Raw genomic sequence first — 20,119 nt, 5'->3', positions numbered from 1 at the left:
AGCACAGCAGCACCAGGTCTTTTAGGCTTTGCTCCTTTTCCACGTCACCTTTGTGTGCAGAGCCAAAGGACTGCAGTAATAATTTCTTTTTAATTCAAACATTCTGTCAAAGCGTGTGACATTAGTAATGAAATATCTTTCCACTATATCCAATAATTACCAAAGACGTATGGTTTGCTTAGGGTGTCATTGTAGTTAAAATTGTGGCATTGTGCATATACGGGATGGTTCTAGCCCCTCAAGGACTTGTTTCAGAGATTTCATATTAAAACTCTGTTTATAAGAAAGGGTGTGCTTTACTGACTTAAATGTCTGAAGTCGAGGTGTGGTGACACGTGTCTATAATCCCTGCAATCTCATATTTGGGAGGTAGAAGCAGAACAATGGGGAGTTCAAGGTCATCCACGGTGTGACAGTCCATCTGACAGAATCTAGAGTCACAGAAGAGAAACACTCTGGATTAGATTAATTGAGGTGGAAACGCACACCCTAACTGTGGGCAGTGTCATTCCCTGGGCTGGGGCTGGGACCAAATCAAAGACAGAAAGCTGAAACGAGATACTCATTTCCATGTTTCCCATTTGTGGAAGCTCAAGTACCTGTCCCCCACACCTTCCCCATCAGGATGGACTGTGACAACTGAGCCAAAACACAAACGCTTCTTCCTTCCTGAGGTCACTTCTGCCAGAGCATCTGTCACAGCAACATAGTAAGTACATAATACTCTTGGATACACAGCAAATTTGGAGCCAGCTGTGCCTGTATAAATTATTATCTTAAAAAATAAAACAGGCCTTTAATCCTAGCACTCTGGAGGCAGAGACTGGCAGGTCTCTGAGGTCAGCCAGGTCTATAGACTTCCAGGTCAACTAGGGCTACACAGAGAAACCCTGTCTCAAAAACAAAAAAAATCCAACCAAACCAACCAGACACAAAAAGCCCAAACAAACAAACAACACAAAACACTAACAACAATAGTAAAGAAATCTTATTTTCTAATAAATACTGAGTCCAGCCTGTGTTCTGACAATATGTGAAAATGGCCTCACTTTCCCAGAAAGCCATTCTCATCCTGAGTGTAGTGTCTCACACTTGTAAATCTCAGGGCTTGGAGCTGGGACACGGGGATTATTGTACATTTCAGGCCATTCTGGGCCACAGAGTAAGTTCTAGAACAACCTGAGCTACAGTATAAGATCTTGCCTCAAAGCCATTTATACACCACTTTAACTGAGTGAATTTAATATAAGATTTGAAACTGTTAGAGAAAAACAAAAAATCACTTCAAATATACATACAGGCAAGGAATTCTATATAGGACTATAATCACTCAGGAAATAATGCCAAGAAAATGACATTTTATGAAATTAAAAACCTTTTGTACAGCAGTGGAAACTACAAGCCTGAAAGGACAGAAAGAAGAAGAGGGAGGAGGACGAGGAAGAAGAGGAAGAGGAAGAGGAAGAGGAAGAAAGCTTTGGTAACTACATAGCTAACCAAGGACTCACATCTAGAATAGACAAAGTAACAAAGGTCAGAGCTGGGGGTGGATTGATGGCTCAGTAATTAAGATCATGTATTGTTCTTCCAGAGGATCTTACTGACTTTGATTCCCAGCACACTCATCTCAGGTGGTTTACAACATGGAACTCTAGCTCCAGAAAGATTTTACACTTCTGGCTTGTATGTGCACCTGTTCTTATGAACTCATACCCTGAAGTGAGTCTGTGCGCACTCGCGCACACACACACACACACACACACACAGACACACACACAGAGAGAGAGAGAGAGAGAGAGAGAGATACATTGCCCAGGTTATAAGCTCTACATACTATGTATTCTCTATCACAAGGTTTGTGTTGGTAATGTTTAAAATAAAAACAAACAAACAAACAAACAGAAAACATCAAATAACAACAAAGGGAAAAACCTTTAATGTAAGTGTGAATGGTATTATCACTGAAATTTATAAATCAAATGAGCTAGTGGCACATCTATCTAGCAAGGACATGGTATAAAGCAAACAGGTATTCCAAAGTGACGTTCTGTTGAAGGTTGTGACATGGAGAAGGGAGGAAGACGGGAGCAGAAGAGACCAGGCTGGACCACAGAAAACAGAGAAAGCAGAAAGTTGGCAGTGAAGAAACCTAAAGGTTAGTCCTCGTCATTTTCAGAACTTTAGGTAGGACTACTCTGATGCTAACAATGTAGCTTCAAAATAACAAGAAAACTCTGTTCTTAATCTACCGATAACCACAAGGCTTCCTGATCTTGAGAAGACACCATAACGACACTGTGTAAATCCTCCCTCGCACTGTGTATCTTCTGCCGCCATGGCAGTTACAACTAATGACAAGGGGATCTCACTCCCTGCACTCCTCACGGGCAGACCTTATGCACTTCTTATATTACACTTCGGCATTAATTATAGAAGTTAAAGCTAGCCACCTGGCTTTTGTTTTGCTGTCTACCTGGGCCTTTTCTAAACAAGCAGAAAATCTCCTCTCAGACTGTTATCATAAACAGAATGTGAGAGATTAGTGGCCCACAGAGCACCAGGGTCAGCTTACAACATTTTAGGAACAAGAAATCTGATTCTCCCTGACCTTAACTTAGAAGCCTGCAGTTAATAATCACATTAAGGGTGGTTTTACACGTCAGACAGTTTTTGTTTCTTTTGTTGTTTCTACAACTGGAGTCCTTTGTGGTTTCTAAAATTATATGCCAAAGGCATGTAATTAACATTTAAAATATTTAAGCCTCAATAAAGTTGACCTTACAGTTTACCTGAGTTAACAAATACTTTGTCAAAAAATTTTAATGCTAAAATATTGCTTGTACTTACCCAAGGTTTTAACAATTTAACTCTAATTATGACAATTAATACACTGATTCTTTTTTAAACTGAGGAATAAAATACATCTTTTACTAGAATCTAATAACCTAAATAAAGAGCCATTGACTCCAGCATTGCCACCCTCTCACCTTTCCCCATGAAGGGTCAATTGTTTCTGAAGGGAAAGCAGCAAGCCTGAAGCTACACATTTGGCAGGCAAAAAAGGTCAAAAAGCAGCTGTGCAGCCTGGGGCTGATGCCAAAAGATCAGGTCAGTGTGCAGGGTAAAGGAGAGGATGACGACACCAAAGCAACCTGGCTTCTCCTCCACAATCAAGCACTTAACAACAACAAATCTAATTAACACTGCAAGCCAAAAGGAAGTGTAGGTGACCTCTTAAAGAGTGGTTAACTTTCACTTAACATCCCACTCCGGGGACTGTACCAGCTGAACCCACTGCAGCTGCCTTAGTGTGGTTCACAAGCCATTCTTGGGGTTCCTGAAACAAGTTAGCTCGGGGCTTTTCAGAGGTGGCTCAGCAATTAAGAGCACTGGCTACTCTTCCGAGAACTGGGATTTAATTCCCAGCCGCCACAAGGTAACTCATAATTGTTTGTAACTCTAGTTCCAAGTTTGTAACTCTGTCCTCCTCTGATGGATTCCTTGGGTATCAGGCATGATAAATGTGGTGTATAGACATATACAAGCAGGTAAAACTCGCATACACATAAAGGCTACATAAGTTTAGGTGTATTAACTATTTGCATGGTACTTTTAATCTTGTTAAAAGAGAAGCTATCATGTAGTGTGTGCAAACATATATATTCAGCGTCACTGAAGCACTTCATATTAAAAAGTATGGCACACATAAAATCAGCCTCCCCAGGAGAAGGCTGGGGAAAAGTAATAAAACACACAGATACGTGCATCTTGTTATAAGTTGTAAGTAAAACACACAAAAGAAGCCTCTGCAGCAAGACCACTCCTGTAAATTCAGTAAAGGCAGTAACTCTGCGGGCCTGTGCCCGTGAGACCTCGGGAAGCCCCACCATCCTTTTCAGCCTTTGCTTGCTACCTCTTAAAAAGACAGCAAATTAACATAGCATTGTTTGTCTTTAAACAACCAAGTTAAACATTTTGAGTTCTTTAAAACAATATTATTAGAATGTTTAAAAATCATTTTAGCAATTAAAAATACAATGTTTAAAATATCAATAACCCTGGAATATCTTTAATGTGGTTATATAGTTATTCCATTCCTTACAAAATACCTTAAAACAAGAAAATGAAATGCATAGCTCAGCAGTGCAATTAGTAGAAAAGCAATTCTCCATGATAAAGATAACTGGTCATCCCACAATAGCGCAAAAATGATGTTACTAGGTATAATTTGTATAAGATGATCACACTTAAATATACACATGTAAATATATATGTAATTTAAAAATTTCAAAGCAAGTCTCAATCAAAGGAACTGAGGAAAAGAGAAAAAAGTTGACAGTATTTTTTAAATATATATTTGCTTCTAAATTGAAAACATAGAGGTGTACTTTGAAAAGCAAACTGTAGCAATCATAACACACTCTCATTATTTTGGTAGCTGTGTTTTACTAGCGTGCTCATTAAAATGTTTGCACAGTGTAAAAAAAGACCTAAAGGCATGCTAACTAAATTAAAGAGGAAATTTAAATTTTTGTTCTTAGTAAATCTTTTAAAAAGTTTTACACCAACAAGATGTATGTAAAGGAGATTTAGTAAAGGTTATTTACTACGATTTATACAAATATCAGTTTGATAACTGAGTCAAGTTTCTTTCTGACTTCTGATTAGATGTTGGGAGACAATCTGGCATACATCAAGTGCTCTACTGTAGTCTCCCTGAATGAGAACATCTAAAGTGCTATGTCACAAGGCTCTTGGTCTATACTTTGTCTTCTAGGTGTTAGGAATGGCCATTTGCACATATATTCCAAAATGAATGGTCAGCAGCATCCTGGAAAGAAGTCAAACTCTGTGTGCACCACAGCTCCGAGTCACAGCTCCTGTCAGTAACCTAAACCACCTGTCTAAATACACTAGCGATCTGTACTCGAGTGCTCAGGCTGAAATACAACCTCTCTAATTCTAATCAGTTTGAAAACTGTCCTTTCCACGATTAAAGGGTCAATATAAACACAAAATCTAATACTGTTTTCTATGCTTAGGTTTCAGTAGCTTCAGTCTCTGAACACTACAATTCTTTCACACAGCTGTTACACTGTGCAGAAGGGAATGGATTCACATCTGCTTTTTGTTTATTTCATTAATGGTTCATGCCCAGGTCTTTTCTCTGCAGATAACCCAGGACCCATCTAAGTCTGCCTCCTGCATAGTTTGCTTGTTCCTGTTTGTCACTCCCCAGACAATGCAAATTTCAGTGAACTCACATCTGTCACAGATCGACCCAGTTCATGGGCAATCTTGTCCCATCGACCTGGAGTCCCTCCTGGGAACTTGACCATACTTCTCGTCAGTTGACTGAGGTCCTCTTCTGTCCATTCAGGTGCCTGCAAAACATTAAACAAAATTTTAAGAAATTGGAAAATGTCTACTATAACATCAACATGCCTGTGAAACAAATTATTGGCAGAACTCTTTCTGCAATGACCAACAGTTACTATCCATGTATCTAGGCTTAGTGAAAGCTGGGGCAGCATCCTTAACTGCAGAATAGAGTCCCAGCAGTATCTGTAAAATTTTTGCATGCATATAAAAAACCAGAAGTACTGCATAATGCAAAACTTTGTTGTTGTTTTGTTTGTTTGTTTGTTTTTTTCGAGACAGGGTTTCTCTGTGTAGCCCTGGCTGTCCTGGAACTCATTTTGTAGACCAGGCTGGCCTCAGAAATCCTCCTGCCTCTGCCTCCCAAGTGCTGGAATTAAAGGCGTGCACCACCATGCCCGGTCTTGAAGATTCTTCTAAAAAGACCAATTTTGTATTAAGATAAAAAACATTATCAGCTAGCCTGGCGTGGTGGTGCGAGCCTTTAATCCCAGCAATTGGGAGGCAGAGTCAGGCGGATTTCTGAGTTCGAGGCCAGCCTGGTCTACAGAGTGAGTTCCAGGACAGCCAGGGCTATACAGAAAAACCAAAAAAAAAAAAAAACCCAAAACAAACACACAAAAAAACCCAACTATAAATTGGGAATGGGTGGGTAGGGAAGTAGGGGGGAGGGTATGGGGGACTTTTGGGATAGCATTGGAAATGTAATTGAGGAAAATACGTAATAAAAAAATAGTAAAAATTTAAAAAAAACATCAAAGTCCATAAAAATTACTGGTACTAAATGTAGTGCTGCTCACATAACTCACATAATATGACTAGTAAGATTTTTGAAATAAAAATACTTATAAAATGGCTTTAAGAAATATACATGAAAATCTAAGCAAGAAAAAGCATTGATTAAGAATCAGAACTATGCAAGATTACATGTCTTTCTCATTCTATTAACAATAATGACATAAAATTTTACAAGTGGTTAACTTGCCAAATGCTAGCATTCTGTAAAACTTGAGAACAAGATTAAGAAGTCTTTCACCAAGATGTGAGCCATTTAGTCTTTGCAAAGCTTCTGATGTTGATATAGTGAAAATACCTTAAACATTACAAAACTGCAACATATTGCTGAATAATGGTCAAAACCTAAAACTGAGGAAAGAAACATAAATCACTGTTGAATATGAAAAAACATATGACAACTACATTCTAGCGTAAGCTACCACCCACTGGAGGCAGTAGCTACTCTGGCATCAAACAATAAAAGATGAAGGAAGCCCACCTCAATTTCCCTGTAATGAGAAAGAAAGAGAAAGAGAGAAGGGATAGGGGAAGGGGAAAGAATAGGTAGTGGGAGGAAATCTTAAAAACAAATACCTTTTCTAATCACCATTTCCGATAATGAACAGGCATACAGCAGGCAGTTTGCATTGCAGAGCCATCAGCATAGAACAACAGTCAGAGGTGAGTGACCCCAGGGACTATCTCCACAGCCTCAGCAAAGCCTTTCCCTGACACTAATCCTTCCTGTCATTCTCCCACTGTGCTCTAACCACACTGACATCCGCCTGCCTCACTGCAAGCCTAAAGGCCCTTCCTGACTTTTTACTGTCTCCCTCAATCAATGGCTCAAGCATGCTCTTTTCACTATGTCCAAATGGCAGCTTCACTCATAATCAAAGTGCACTGCCCCTGTTAAAGGGCTTTCCGAAAGGCTCTCCTATTTGCATTCATTTGCAAAGCAAACTACTTTTATTCACTTTGTTCTGCTATCAAGAATGTTCCCTGAAGCAGATAAATTGGCATAAATACAACCTGCCACTTAAGAGTCAGTAAATAATAGCCAATAGTAAGGAGGATTTTATCAATCATTCTAGTTTGTATCCACTAAGGGCTGAAAGCCTCAAACATATTCATCAGTACAGCTCCTACAATACATGCATAAACTCACTTAGATAAAAAGGTAATCTACACTGGATCTGGCTAGAATTTCTTTGATATTTAATGAAGATCAGAAATTTAATTCTCTATATCACTTGAGTCAAAAATTACATGGAGGGATTTTCCTTCCTTTCTGCCTTAACAACAACCAAAAATGTGTTATTTAGATATCATTTAGAGAAACAAATTAGATTTTTCAAAGAAATACTACTCTTATTGATAAACCCCTAAACTCTAATGCAAAAGGAAATACAAAAAAGGTAAAACTTGAGGACAATTTAAATATAAGCTAGAAGTGCAAAATGAAGCCACGAAGAACATTAAGATCCTCACTGAAATGGAACTCAGCGCCAAAGCATAGCAGTGCACTGTGCTGTAGAGCACAGCAAATCCCTGCTGTGCGCTCAAGAAAACATGTCTGCATTAGCTTAAATAGACATCTGTGCAAAAGCTCTATTTTTAGTAAGTTGATTTTCCAAATATCCTACATATATTAACAGTGGACAGTAAAACCTACTGGATTTTAATTTCTAGTTAATGAGTCTAAAAACATAGCACTACAGTTTTCCTGAGAAGGCAACGTTTTATTTAAATCAAATGCCTACATTGAAAACCTGAAAAAAAAAATCACTGACTGCCTCAGCAAACTTCCTCTTGGTTTTAGTTATTTCGTGGCCATGCTTTTTACTATTCTTGTTAAAAGATGCGTAATACTAAGAACTCCTGGGCTGAAATCTGAGTGTGGCCTTTGAGCATTCATTATTCTCTCTCCTACAAGCTGCAAGGCACTTTGGTGACTGTGTAATTCCTCAGCAGTAGTTAGTGGTGTCTTTAAAGGAACAGAGCCCGCTGTGATCCAGCTACTCCAGCAGCCATGAGGGTGGCCATGGTGTGAATGTACTCTCCCTGTTCTAATACAGAGCCAACTGTAGCTGTGAAAGTCAAGTGGATGCATAAGCACACTGCTCTGCCACTTAAAACCATGTGTGTCCAATATTACTCAAACACCGGGCCAAAAATTCATCCTACAGTAAAGTCATGGAAGCTACCACATGGTGTGGAGACAGCTGTTATGACTACACCAGCATTTCAATTTTGCATCAGAAAAGCCCTGCTCTGGGAATAAATCTCCATACTGAATACAAAATAAAAGTAAGTTTTCAAATTATGCAGTACTTTATGTAATGATCCCCAAATAAGAATGAATAGGAAAATTTAAATTGTATTATAAAAAAAAAATGCTCCTTTGGGATGGATTTTTGTCATAAAACCTGCTATGTTCAAAGACTTGGTGCCTCTGAAAAATCTTTAATATTCTTGGATTCCAAGGGCTTGGAGTGCCAAGGGAAAGCCTGCTGCTATGTTTATAGAACCTATATGTAGAGTTTCCTCTTCCAGATTTAGACCATAAGAAGTGAAATACAAAGTATTATGTTATTTATTTGGCTGAAAACTTATGGTTATATTAAAAGAAAAACACACTTACTACATGCTGCACTCTCTGATTTTTGGTAGAAGGTCCTTTTCTATTTGATAGTTACATTTTTTATACTGAACCATTTTTAGTTGGATTAGTTCATCTCAGGGTGGTAGGAATTTTACTCAAGAAAATATTTTATACTTTGTCCACTAGTTAAAATATCAGTTGTACAGCTGTAACATGGACAATATCCCTATAACTATTTTGTACAGTTTTAGAATGCATTTGGCTTCCAGCTATATAATTTCCTTTCCAACTTAAAAGTAACCGTGACAAACTTCTGTGTAAACCAACGGTATGCTATGAACAACAAAATTAAAACCAAACCACCTCAGCAGGGCGTGGTGGCGCACGCCTTTAATCCCAGCACTTGGGAGGCAGAGGCAGGTGGATTTTTTGAGTTCGAGGCCAGCCTAGTCTACAGAGTGAGTTCCAGGACAGCCAGGGCTACACAGAGAAACCCTGTCTCGAACACCCCTCCCCCCCCCAAAAAAAACCCCACCTCATGTCGTCACTGTGAGGTCCCTCCTTATGTCTTACAGATAGCCATCTTGTCACCATCCACATGGGCTCATCATGAAGCTGCTCACTGAGCCTATTCCAACTTCTGCTTCCATGAATTGGACACAGCAACACAAAGGTAGACCAGACAGGAAAAACCTCCACTCTTGGTGTTGCTTTCAGTGATAAGCAAAAGTGTTCCACTACTGAGATAAATCCATCAAGACTGTGTATTTCTGTGTGGCTCTTGCCAAAACCTGACAAATTATCTTGGAATGACTCTATCGCTCTGCCTGGGCCACGTCCCTGTTCCCTTCTGGACGGTCTGACTTACTGTGGAGCTCTGACTCCTCTTGCAGCTCTGCTGGCATCTTCTGTCATTTTTTACTGATTCTGGAAGAATTAAGCCAACTCGCCTTTAGCATACTCAGAAAGTTACATGTAAGCATTTGGCCTCCTCCGGATATCTCACTGCTGTGACTCTTTCTCAGGTGACTATTGCTGCCATTCCTATTTCATTGCTAAACCACTGAAAAGGCGAGGAGTCAAAAATGCTTAATGCAACCTCCATGTTCCCTATTGTGTCCACAGACATTTGGGATTGTTGAGCACTGGAAAGACTTCCTCAAACATCAACACAAAAAGTTCTGACTCTAAGCAGAGGCAGGTAAACCTCTCTGAGTTCAAGGCCAGTCTGGTCTACATAGTGAGTTCCAGGACAGCCCAAGATATATAATATCAAAAACAAAACAAAAAATTAACAAAAAATCTTACTATCTCTTCCCCCTTTCCCTTTTCATTATATTTTGGAAAGCAACTGTCCCTAGAAAGATCCCTGCTCCTTGTAGCTCCTTTCTAGATAACCAAGGTAGATGGGAACAAATCTTTACTTAGAAAATTCAGGATTCCTTCTTGATCGGCATGGCCTCCTTCTTTCCCTGATGGCAGCCACAGACCAGCCAGGTTAGTATACCTTTGGGGTGACAGCACAGCAAAAGGTATAAGAAAATCAACCTAGTCCCGGTTCAGCCAATTCAAATTTCTTGTGAAAAGGAGTTACAAAGTCCCAGTTCATGGTCATGTGCTAAATATAGTTCTTCTCAATACAGTTGTAAGTGGGGCATCTAACTAAAGTCTTTAATTGTATAAAAAATTTCTCTTCTTGTACCTTTTTAGGGTCTGGTATTAAAAGTGCATAAAGAGTTTTCCTGGGCTGATCGGATGGCCCAGTAGTAAAGGCACTTGATTTGCAAATCTGGCCACCTGAGTTCCATCCCTGATCCCCAGGCAAAATAAAGTATAAAAGAAAAGGAACTTCACAAAGCTTCCCCATGACGTCCACACATACATGCCTCCTATCCACACACAACTTAAACTAAAATTTTAATGTATTTTATACTTTATGTGAGAGTATTTGGCCTGCACATATATATCTACATTATGTGCATGCTGTGTGCCCATGGAAGTCAGAAGAATTCTTACTACTAATAAAATGAATAAACCATTTTAAAATGGCGAAAGGTGAATTTCCCTACCATGTCTAAGGGGCACTATCTAGCAACAGGCATCCTGGGCCTCTGGCAATTACAATCCTGCTGCTCCCTCTCCTGCCATTTTTTTCTGAGCCGTGGATATAGGGGCTGCACTGCAGATGTATCAGCTAGGGTGGGGCACCCCACCTAACTCTTTCCATTTTGACCAGTTATAGATCTCTCTAATAGTCTCTGCCTGTTGTTAAGAAGTGAGACTTATATTTTATGGGCATAACGATGAGTGTTGAGAATACAACAACAATATGGTTCCCCATAGAAGACCAAGACAATGACATGCCATTTGCTGACATGCCAACACAGGCAGGAGAATGCCAAATGGCCCCTCACCTAGAGGAAGAGCTAGAAATGGTCAGTAACTTTTACGAAATGGAGAATTAACTTGCTCCAGGGATGAGTTCCTGCATATCAAGTCCAATATCAAGTCATCAGCCCTGGCTATATGTATGTATAAGCAACATTAGGTAGCCTCAGTAGGTTGTATACACACACACACACACACACACACACACAGAGCATAGGAAGAATTAAAAGAGACAATGAATTGGGGAGAGAGATGGTTGAGTGATTTAACGACTACTAACAGATTTAAAAGGAAGACCATGTAATTTATAATCACAGTGACTTTGACTTTGGGGTCTAGGGAAGAACTAGTGAGACAGAAAGGGGCTCCAGTAGTGTGGGTGACATGTCACAAGGCTTTGCAGGCTTTCTCTTTGTTTACTTTGTTTTTTTTGTTTTTTGTTTTTTGTTTTTTTTTTGAGACTGCGTTTGTATAACCCTGGCTGTACTGGTACTTGCTCTGTAGACCAGGCTGCCTCAGACTCCCAGAGATCTGCTTCTGTCTGCCTCCCGAGTGCTGGGATTACGTGTGTGCACCATCACCACCTGGCTTAGGCTGGCAGGTGGGCTAGTTTCCTTTCTTCCTTCCCTTCTCTGGAGACAGGGTTATAGGATTACTAACTGATACTATGCAGACTCTTTTTCTGGGGGAGGGGGTGTTTCGAGACAGGGTTTCTCTGTGTAGCCCTGGCTGTCCTGGAACTCACTCTGTAGACCAGGCTGGCCTCAAACTCAGAAATCCACTGCCTCTGCCTCCCAAATGCTGAGATTAAAGGCGTGCGCCACCACTGCTTGACACAATGCAGACTCTTAAATGCTTCACATGCATTCTCTATTCAGTCCTCAATATAACCTCAGAAAGGTGGCTATCCCATTGTGCAGGAACACTGAGAGGTTATACAACTTAAGATCTAAAAATTTGATCACAATATTTTCCACTACTAAATATCCACAAATGTTCCCCATTTCCTAAAGGAAAAAAACAAAAACCATCCAAGTTCTTCTCTCAGGCATCTAAAGACTGGGCACCTGGAACCCAGTCTACCTCTCTAGTTTTATCTTATCTTAATCTCTTCCTCAGATATCTGCAGCTAGCTAAAACTACCAACTCCAAACACTCTATCTCACACCTCTGCCCTTTGAAAGACTTACTTTTTGTTCAGAATGTACTGTTCTAAATGACCTACCCAGGAACTCCTCCTCTCCAAGAACTGTTGTCTCTCAGAAGCCTTCCTAACTCCACAGGGTACGTAAATTAATCCTGCTAGGTTCCTTCCATAGCATTTTATAGTTTTATTAAACTGACTACATTATATGGTGGTCTCCTCTGTAACTGTTTCTCAGTATAATTACAGCCCCGCTGATTCTGACAGACATGTCCTCAATGGCAACAAATTATAAAGTCAGTGAGTAATTGTTAAATAAGTGTTGGGGAAATAAAACAGAGGAATTCATACAAAATCAGACTATGACTAGGTAGGAAAGTAAGTTCAAGATACATTGGGGGCTGGGCGTGGTGGTGCACGCCTTTAATCCCAGCACTCGGGAGGCAGAGGCAGGCGGATTTCTGAGTTCGAGGCCAGCCTGGTCTACAGAGTGAATTACAGGACAGCCAGCTCTAGTTAGTGAGAATGACAGCGACAGCCATATCCACAGTGAAGGGAGCACAGAGCTCTTGCCTGTACAGCCAGAGATCTACCAGAGATGTTCAGTCTCAAGGGACATTTTAATTTATAGACTTATAGCTTTTAAAATTAGATGCGATCTCAAGAGAACAACTACTTTGTCTTCAGGCACACAATTTTCTGTATTATCCTACTGGGAAAAAAGCTGAAACCAAAAGAAATCAAAGAGATTTAAAAAAAAATATTAGGGCATATGATTGATAAATGGTACAGGGAAAATTAAAAAGCAGTTGTATTTTTATCTATTCTACTTTACAGTGGCACATGTAAGTATTTTTCAAAGGTCATAATGTTCAATATAATGGCATTTGATTCTGGGGCCACTAAGAAGTTTAGAAATTTTAGAAATGATATTTGCTTAAAATAGATTAATTTCAATTAGAACCATTCTAGTCCTATGCCCTATTTTCCAGCAAGAAGGAAGAGAAACTGAACGAAAGTTGAGAAAACCTTAAATTCACTGTGCTATGAATAATGGTACTAGGAGAGTCCTGCAGCTCCCAACTTCAGCTCAGTGATCCATCAGCAGCAGATCCTGAGGTGACAATCCAAGTGTGAATGTTGAAAAGAAAATCTGCACTAAGACAAATCGTTGAACATGACTATCTTTTCAATGTTTATACAAAATTACAATTAGCATTACAATTTACATGATTTTTTGTTTGTTTGTTTGTTTGTTTTTCAAGACAGGGTTTTTCTGTGTAGCCCTGGTTGTCCTGGAATTTACTCTGTAGACCAGGCTGGCCTCGAATTCACAAATCTGCCTGCCTCTGCCTCCCAAGTGCTGGGATTAAAGGTGTGCACCACCACGCCCGGCAACAGCATATATTCTAAAAGCAAACATCTTCAGCATATGGAAAGAATTAATTGGATTCTACCACATATTGTAAAAAGAATGCCAATTCCTGAAGCTCCTACATTCTATACTGACACAATTTAGTTGGGAATGGCAGGCTAGAGGGCAGACATTTAAAAAAAAAAAAAAGCAAAGTAAACCTCTAGAACTACAATTTAACTAAGCCTTAAAATCCCTTGTGAACACTAAGCCAAAGGATGCCAGGCATCTCTAACTCCTTTTCGGTAGGCTATCTTTTGATAAACACTTCAGTTGACCATTCAAACAAACTTCTGACACCTTTTTAAACTGTGGAGTTTTCATATTAAACCTAGAATCTCCACTCAGAGAGCTCATGTCAATAAACTCAGCCTGATCTAGTTTTATATTCCTTTTACCACCATCCCACACCCTTAAAATTCACTCCCACACATTCCCCAGACTTCTGCTTGAATGAATTAGCAAATTCACTAAGCTCCTCAGTAGTGTAGTCCGTCTCCTCGTGGACTACACTTTCTACCTCCCCTCTAGGGGGCTGCTTTGCCTTGCATCTGGTTTTAGGTCTAGAAGAAACTATTGGTGGGCCTTGAGAAGTATCAATATTGTCTTGTCTGGCATTTTCCTCAGTGACAGTCACTGCTGGTTTATCAGACTCTGAGGGATTAACTTTCTCAGGTGAAAAAGGCATTATTTCAAGGGGTGGAGCTGAGGGTACTACTTCCTCTGGTGGGGTAAACCCTTGAGAATCTGTAGATTCAAAATTCTCAGCTTCAACAGGGTCTTCCCACACATCCCCATCCCAAGTTATAGGATCCCATTCCTTGCCAATTAGTGCCCTTACTTTAACTATCGACACTCTCTGAGGCTGAGACTCGAATTTTCGCTGTAATTCAGCCAACCTTATAATGAGAGCTTCAGTTTGATTTTCTGCAATTTGAGCTCTATGGAGGCTGGAGAGAAGATTCTCTTCAAGGACACACTTAGTAACTTTTAGATTGTTTACTTGTGTCTGGATCCATTCAATTTTATCATACAACTCCTTCTTTTCCTTCATCATTTGTTTCCGAGACAATAAGAGCAACCAGCCAGCAAAATCATTTTCATATACAGGCATATATGAAAGTAAAAAGAAGATGAGCAGAGGGTGCAGTATTGTCTGTAAGAGAATTTCACCTGTGCCTTCTTATAATTTAGGATCCTGTGGTGGTTTGAATAGGAATGGTCCTGATAGACTCATGTGGAGGAATGCTTGGCCCATAGGGAGCAGCACTACAGGAAGGTGCAGCCTTGGAGGAAGGGTGTCGCTGTGAGGGTGGGCTTTGTGGTCTCATATGCTTGTGCTCTTCCATGCCTTCTTGTCCTCAACGCTGGGATTTACAGATATTAGCCATCAGTCCTAACTGTAATTTTGCTTCTATATACTAACAAAGAACAATCTAAAAATGACAATCAAGAATACAATTTAAAATAGCAATGAAAAGAATAAAATACTTAGGAAAAAATCTAAGTGTCAAAAGACTTCTACATGGCTATAAAACAGTGCTGAAAGAAAATAAAGGAGATGCAAATAATTTTTTTTTTTAAAATCCCATGATTGTGGATGAAAAACTTAATATTGTTATGGTTTAAGTACTTCAATATTCTTAAATCCAGCTTAAGTAAGACCCACTTGACAAGAGAAGTGCCTTTTACTGGGAATCTAGCTAACTAGTCAATGCTAGTGAAATCATGGTTATTGGAGAAGAATCTACAATTTACTAAACCAGTATAATCTCTAATTTAAAATAGTTGCCCTTATATCCACAGATAAGTTTCTTTTACAACACACTACTACCGAAAGCCACAACCAATAAAAATGGATACATCTAGGAAACACCCTAAGGCTCAGGGAACATTGTGGAAGAGGGGGCAGAAAGAGCTGGGCAGTGGTGGCGCAAACCTTTAATCCCAGCACTCAGGAGACAGAGGCAGACAGATCTCTGAGTTCGAGGCCAGCCTGGTCTACAGGGGGAGTTCCAGGACAGCCAGGGCTACACAGAGAAACCCTGTCTCAAAAAACGTAAAAAAAGAAAAAGAAAAAAAATAAGAGGAGGCAGAAAGATTAGAGCCAGAGGATCCAGGAGTTTGCTGTGAGATCATTGCCCAAACATGAGCAGCATGAGGATGGCACCAACACATATACACAAAGAACTACAGGCAACTGAGTAAAGCTGGGGATGGAGGGTGCGGTACCCCCAGGAAAGAACACACCAATTGGTGTCCAGTGCCAAACCATCACCCCTGAAAACAAATGTAGAAGTAATATTATATAGACTCAATAGGTTATATTTAAGAATATATATGTATATACAAATACATATATGTGTGAATAACAATAAAAAATTTTGAGGCCATGAATTTGAAGGAGAGCAGAGAAAAGAATAAGGAAATGTTTGAGGGAGAAAAGGAATGGGAGAAATGTTGTCATTAAATTATAATATTAAAAACAAACAAAAATTCCAATGAACTTGTAAGGAACCCTAAATAATCTTGATAAACAAAAAGAAAAACTGGAGAACTCATACCAATTTCAAATCTTTCTACAAAACTGTAGCGATCAAAATAGTGAGACTGGAATAAAAACAGATATAGCAACAAACAGGACAAAAGAGCCCAGAAATATATTTCTATGTAGTCAAATGACTTTTGACAAAGATAACAAGACCATTTAATGGGGAAATGCATTGATTTTGGACAAATAGTGGCAAACATGCATTCAGTCAGTACTTCCTGTGCACGGACTGAGCTCTATGCTAGAGTGTGCATATGGTTCAGCTCTCCTAGATACTAGCTGTTGCCCTCAGGGAACTGTAACCATTGTATACATCTGGCTTATGAGCATTCCATTGCTACACACTGAGCATGCTCAATACTGGGTACAGTTTTTCCTTTGAATTCTTTTGGTGGATACCTCAGTATGGTGAAACTTTTCTCCCAGTTGGTTTGCTTGGCAAAAAGAATTTATTTTAGTGTTTTCAAAACAATGATGTTGGACCTTTACCGCATGTCACATATAAAAGTCAATGTAAAATGAATCAAGAAGCTTTTTTAAAAAGCAAAACTATGAGGTTCATATAGGAACTACAGGGGTTATATTCATGTCCTTTATTTGACAGTGGACATGCTACCAAAGCATACAAATAAAAAGGCATATAAATTAGACTTAATAAAAATTTAAACTGCATGAAAGAAAATTTGTAAGAAAAATGAGGATAAAAACCTATAGAACTAAGAAAAATCATGTATCTAATAAGGGTTTATGAAATCAAGAACTAAAAGGAAGACAACTCAGCCCCCAAGTGTTTCTTCAGTGAAACACATAGAAGTCAGCATTCCCACAAAGACACTTTTGTTTCCCCTCAGAACAGGGTCTCACTATGCAGTCCTGTGTGTTCTGGAACTCTCTGTATACCAGGTAGGCCTCAAACTCAGACCTGCCTGTCTCAGCCTCCTGAGTGCTGGGATTGAAGGTGTGAGCCACCATACCAAGCTCTCACAAGGATCTTTACCATGAGTAGTCACCAGAGGGGTGAGAGTTAAAGTACAATGACACAGCACAGTAGGATAGCTGTAACAACCCTGCAGGACAATAGATGACAAGTGTTGGTTAAGAGACACATGGAATGGACTCCTCATGTACCCACAGCATATGAAACGTGGAACAGTACAGCTGCTGTGGAAAACAGACTGGAGATTCTCTCCTTCCTAAACATTGAATTATCCCATGAACCAGCAACTATATTTAGTTGTATACAATGAAAAGAAAAATGGAATCTACACACTCACAGCATGTGTATGCACACATACATATATACATATACATATATGTATATGTTATGTGTGTCTGTGTGTGTAATATTTACTAGTTAGGTATGATTTCAGACAAATCTGAATTTCATTTCTCCATCAAGTATGGACTGTTTTTCTTGTGCACTCTTAACAATATATTTGTACTGTAGAAGGTGGGTGGGGCACTGAGTTTAGAGTCAGAGGACTGTTGGAGTCCCAGCTCCAACAATTTACCAATCATAACTTTAGGCAAGTATAGATTTCCATTTTATATTAATCATGGAATTTTTGTTCTTTCCACTTGACTCTATAGTTTTCTCTATTGCTCCTAATTATCTGGTCAGCACCTCAAATTTTATCTAAAATTCTGAAGATTTTGTACTATATTAAAGAACAAAACAAAAATCCACTATCTTCTTAACTTAGCATTTTACTTTTACCTACTGCCTTTTCAGCTTCATCTCACACTGTAACCTGCTGGACTGCAGAAGTAGTTATGGCCTGTCGTCTCATCTTAAACATTCTGTGACGAGTCTTGCCTTAAATACCTTTTTTCCTAGATTCATTCTTTTTAGCATAAATATATCTAGGCCATAAAAAGTGATTTTTCACAGCTTCTTAATAAAGGGAGCTTCCATCTGTAATTTTGCTTAATGTACAGATTAATGATACAGATTAAAACTGATCTTGTTTGTAAGATAAATTAGTAAGTTAGCATTCACATGCATACTTGGATCTCCTGAACATTTTATTTACATATTCACTAGTTACTATTTCCAGAACTAGAGAGATGGCTCAGTGGTTAAGAACACTGTCTGTTCTTCCACAGGCCTTGGGTTTGAGTCAAAGAATCCACATGGTAGCTCACAACTATCTGAAGCTTCAATATTAGGGGTTCTGGTGCCTTCTTCTGTCCTCGGCAGGCACCGGGAACACACATGGTGCATGAACATGCAGGTAAAGAAAAAAAAAGAAAAAAGTTGAAAAAAAAAAAGGAATATCTTACTATACTGATATCACTTAGACTCATAAGAAAAATATTCTTTTGTTGCAGTAACTTGAATCTAATTGAAATTCAAAATAAGTCAACTGCTACTATTTTTACTAGTTGAAAATATGAAGAGAAACACCTAGGAACCTGAAATGGTGCCAGTAAGATTTTCTTATGAAAGATAAAACTGTACAATGGGTACTAAGTCTCTGGGTGAAGCAAATCAGTGGAATCAATCTAATTCAATAATTCAATTTAATTTATCTTATAGATACCACAGTGGATATAAAGAATAAAAGAACATGATCTCAGTCAATGGGTTACTTTTGGTGACAGAGGAGTATAAATGGATAGGATATAACAATCTAAGAATTATACCTCAGCCTTAAGAAAGTGTACTCTCATTAATAGATGCCCCAGAAATATAAAACATAAAAATGAAACCTTATACTACAGAATGCAGGAAAGTACTTTACATAATCATAAAAGGGAGAAACAAATGCAAATGTGGAAGGTTTTTGGTGGGAAGGAAAGGGACTTACTGAGCGAGTAGTCTGCACTGTCTAACAGCACTGTCCAGGCCTTGAAAGTCAAAAAGAAAAAAATTCTGCCTCTCCACAGGTTTATCTTTCCCTTTTCATTTATAAATACAACATTCATTTTCTAACATTATTTATATTTTAAAATATTATGAAAATTATACTTCTAGAAAACAATATAGTATAATATAGTATAATTTGTTTTCTATGATTTTCCCATTTGCTAAAATAAAACATAATTTATTGATCCTGCCAATCCATGAGCATGGGAGATCTTTCCATCTTCTGAGAACTTCTTAATTTCTTTCTTTAGAGACTTGAAGTTCTTATCATACAGATCTTTCACTTCCTTAGTTAGAGTCACACCCAGGTATTTTATATTATTTGTGACTATTGTGAAGGGTGTTGTTTCCCTAATTTCTTTCTCAGCCTGTTTATCCTTTGTGTAGAGAAAGGCCATTGACTTTTTAATAGTTAATGAGTTAATTTTATATCCAGCTACTTCACCGAAGCTGTTTATCAGGTTTAGAAGTTCTCTGGTGGAATTTTTAGGGTCACTTATACATACTATCATATCATTTGCAAAAAGTGATATTTTGACTTCTTCCTTTCCAATTTGTATCCCCTTGATTTCCTTTTGTTGTTGAATTGCTCCGGCAGGGACTTCAAGTACTATGTTGAATAGGTAGAGAGAAAGTGGGCAGTCTTGTCTAGTCCCTGAGTTTAGTGGGATTGCTTCAAGCTTCTTACCATTTACTTTGATGTTGGCTACTGGTTTGCTGTAGATGCTTTTATCATGTTTAGGTATGGGCCTCGAATTCCTGATCTTTCCAAGACTTTTATCATGAATGGGTGTTGGATTTTGTCAAATGCTTTCTCCTTGTACTAAGGTCAAATCTAAGTGGATCAAGGAACTCCACATAAAACCAGAGACAATGAAATTTATAGAGGAGAAAGTGGGGAAAAACCTCCAAGATATGGGCACAGGGGAAAAAATTCCTGAATAGAACAGCAATGGCTTGTGCTGTAAAATGAGAATTGACAAATGGGACCT

The 20,119-nt window shown here is 38.8% G+C and overlaps 1 protein-coding gene across 1 annotated transcript in view; it reads right to left on the bottom strand.

The window, feature by feature from the left end:
- Dnajc1 (DnaJ heat shock protein family (Hsp40) member C1) overlaps positions 1-20,119 on the bottom strand; it is a 176,900-nt gene that overhangs the window by 15,477 nt on the left and 141,304 nt on the right. Inside the window, exon 9 of the mRNA XM_021152177.3 lies at positions 5,265-5,384. Within this exon, the coding sequence (XP_021007836.1) occupies positions 5,265-5,384 (120 nt within the window). The remainder of the gene's footprint in view (positions 1-5,264; positions 5,385-20,119) is intronic.

The sequence above is a fragment of the Mus caroli genome, unplaced genomic scaffold (genome assembly GCF_978045245.1).
Source record: "Mus caroli unplaced genomic scaffold, Mus_caroli_1 scaffold_2, whole genome shotgun sequence".
NCBI lineage: Eukaryota > Metazoa > Chordata > Mammalia > Rodentia > Muridae > Mus > Mus caroli.
Note: the sequence above shows the minus strand (reverse complement) of the source record. Positions and strands in the feature narration are given on the sequence as shown.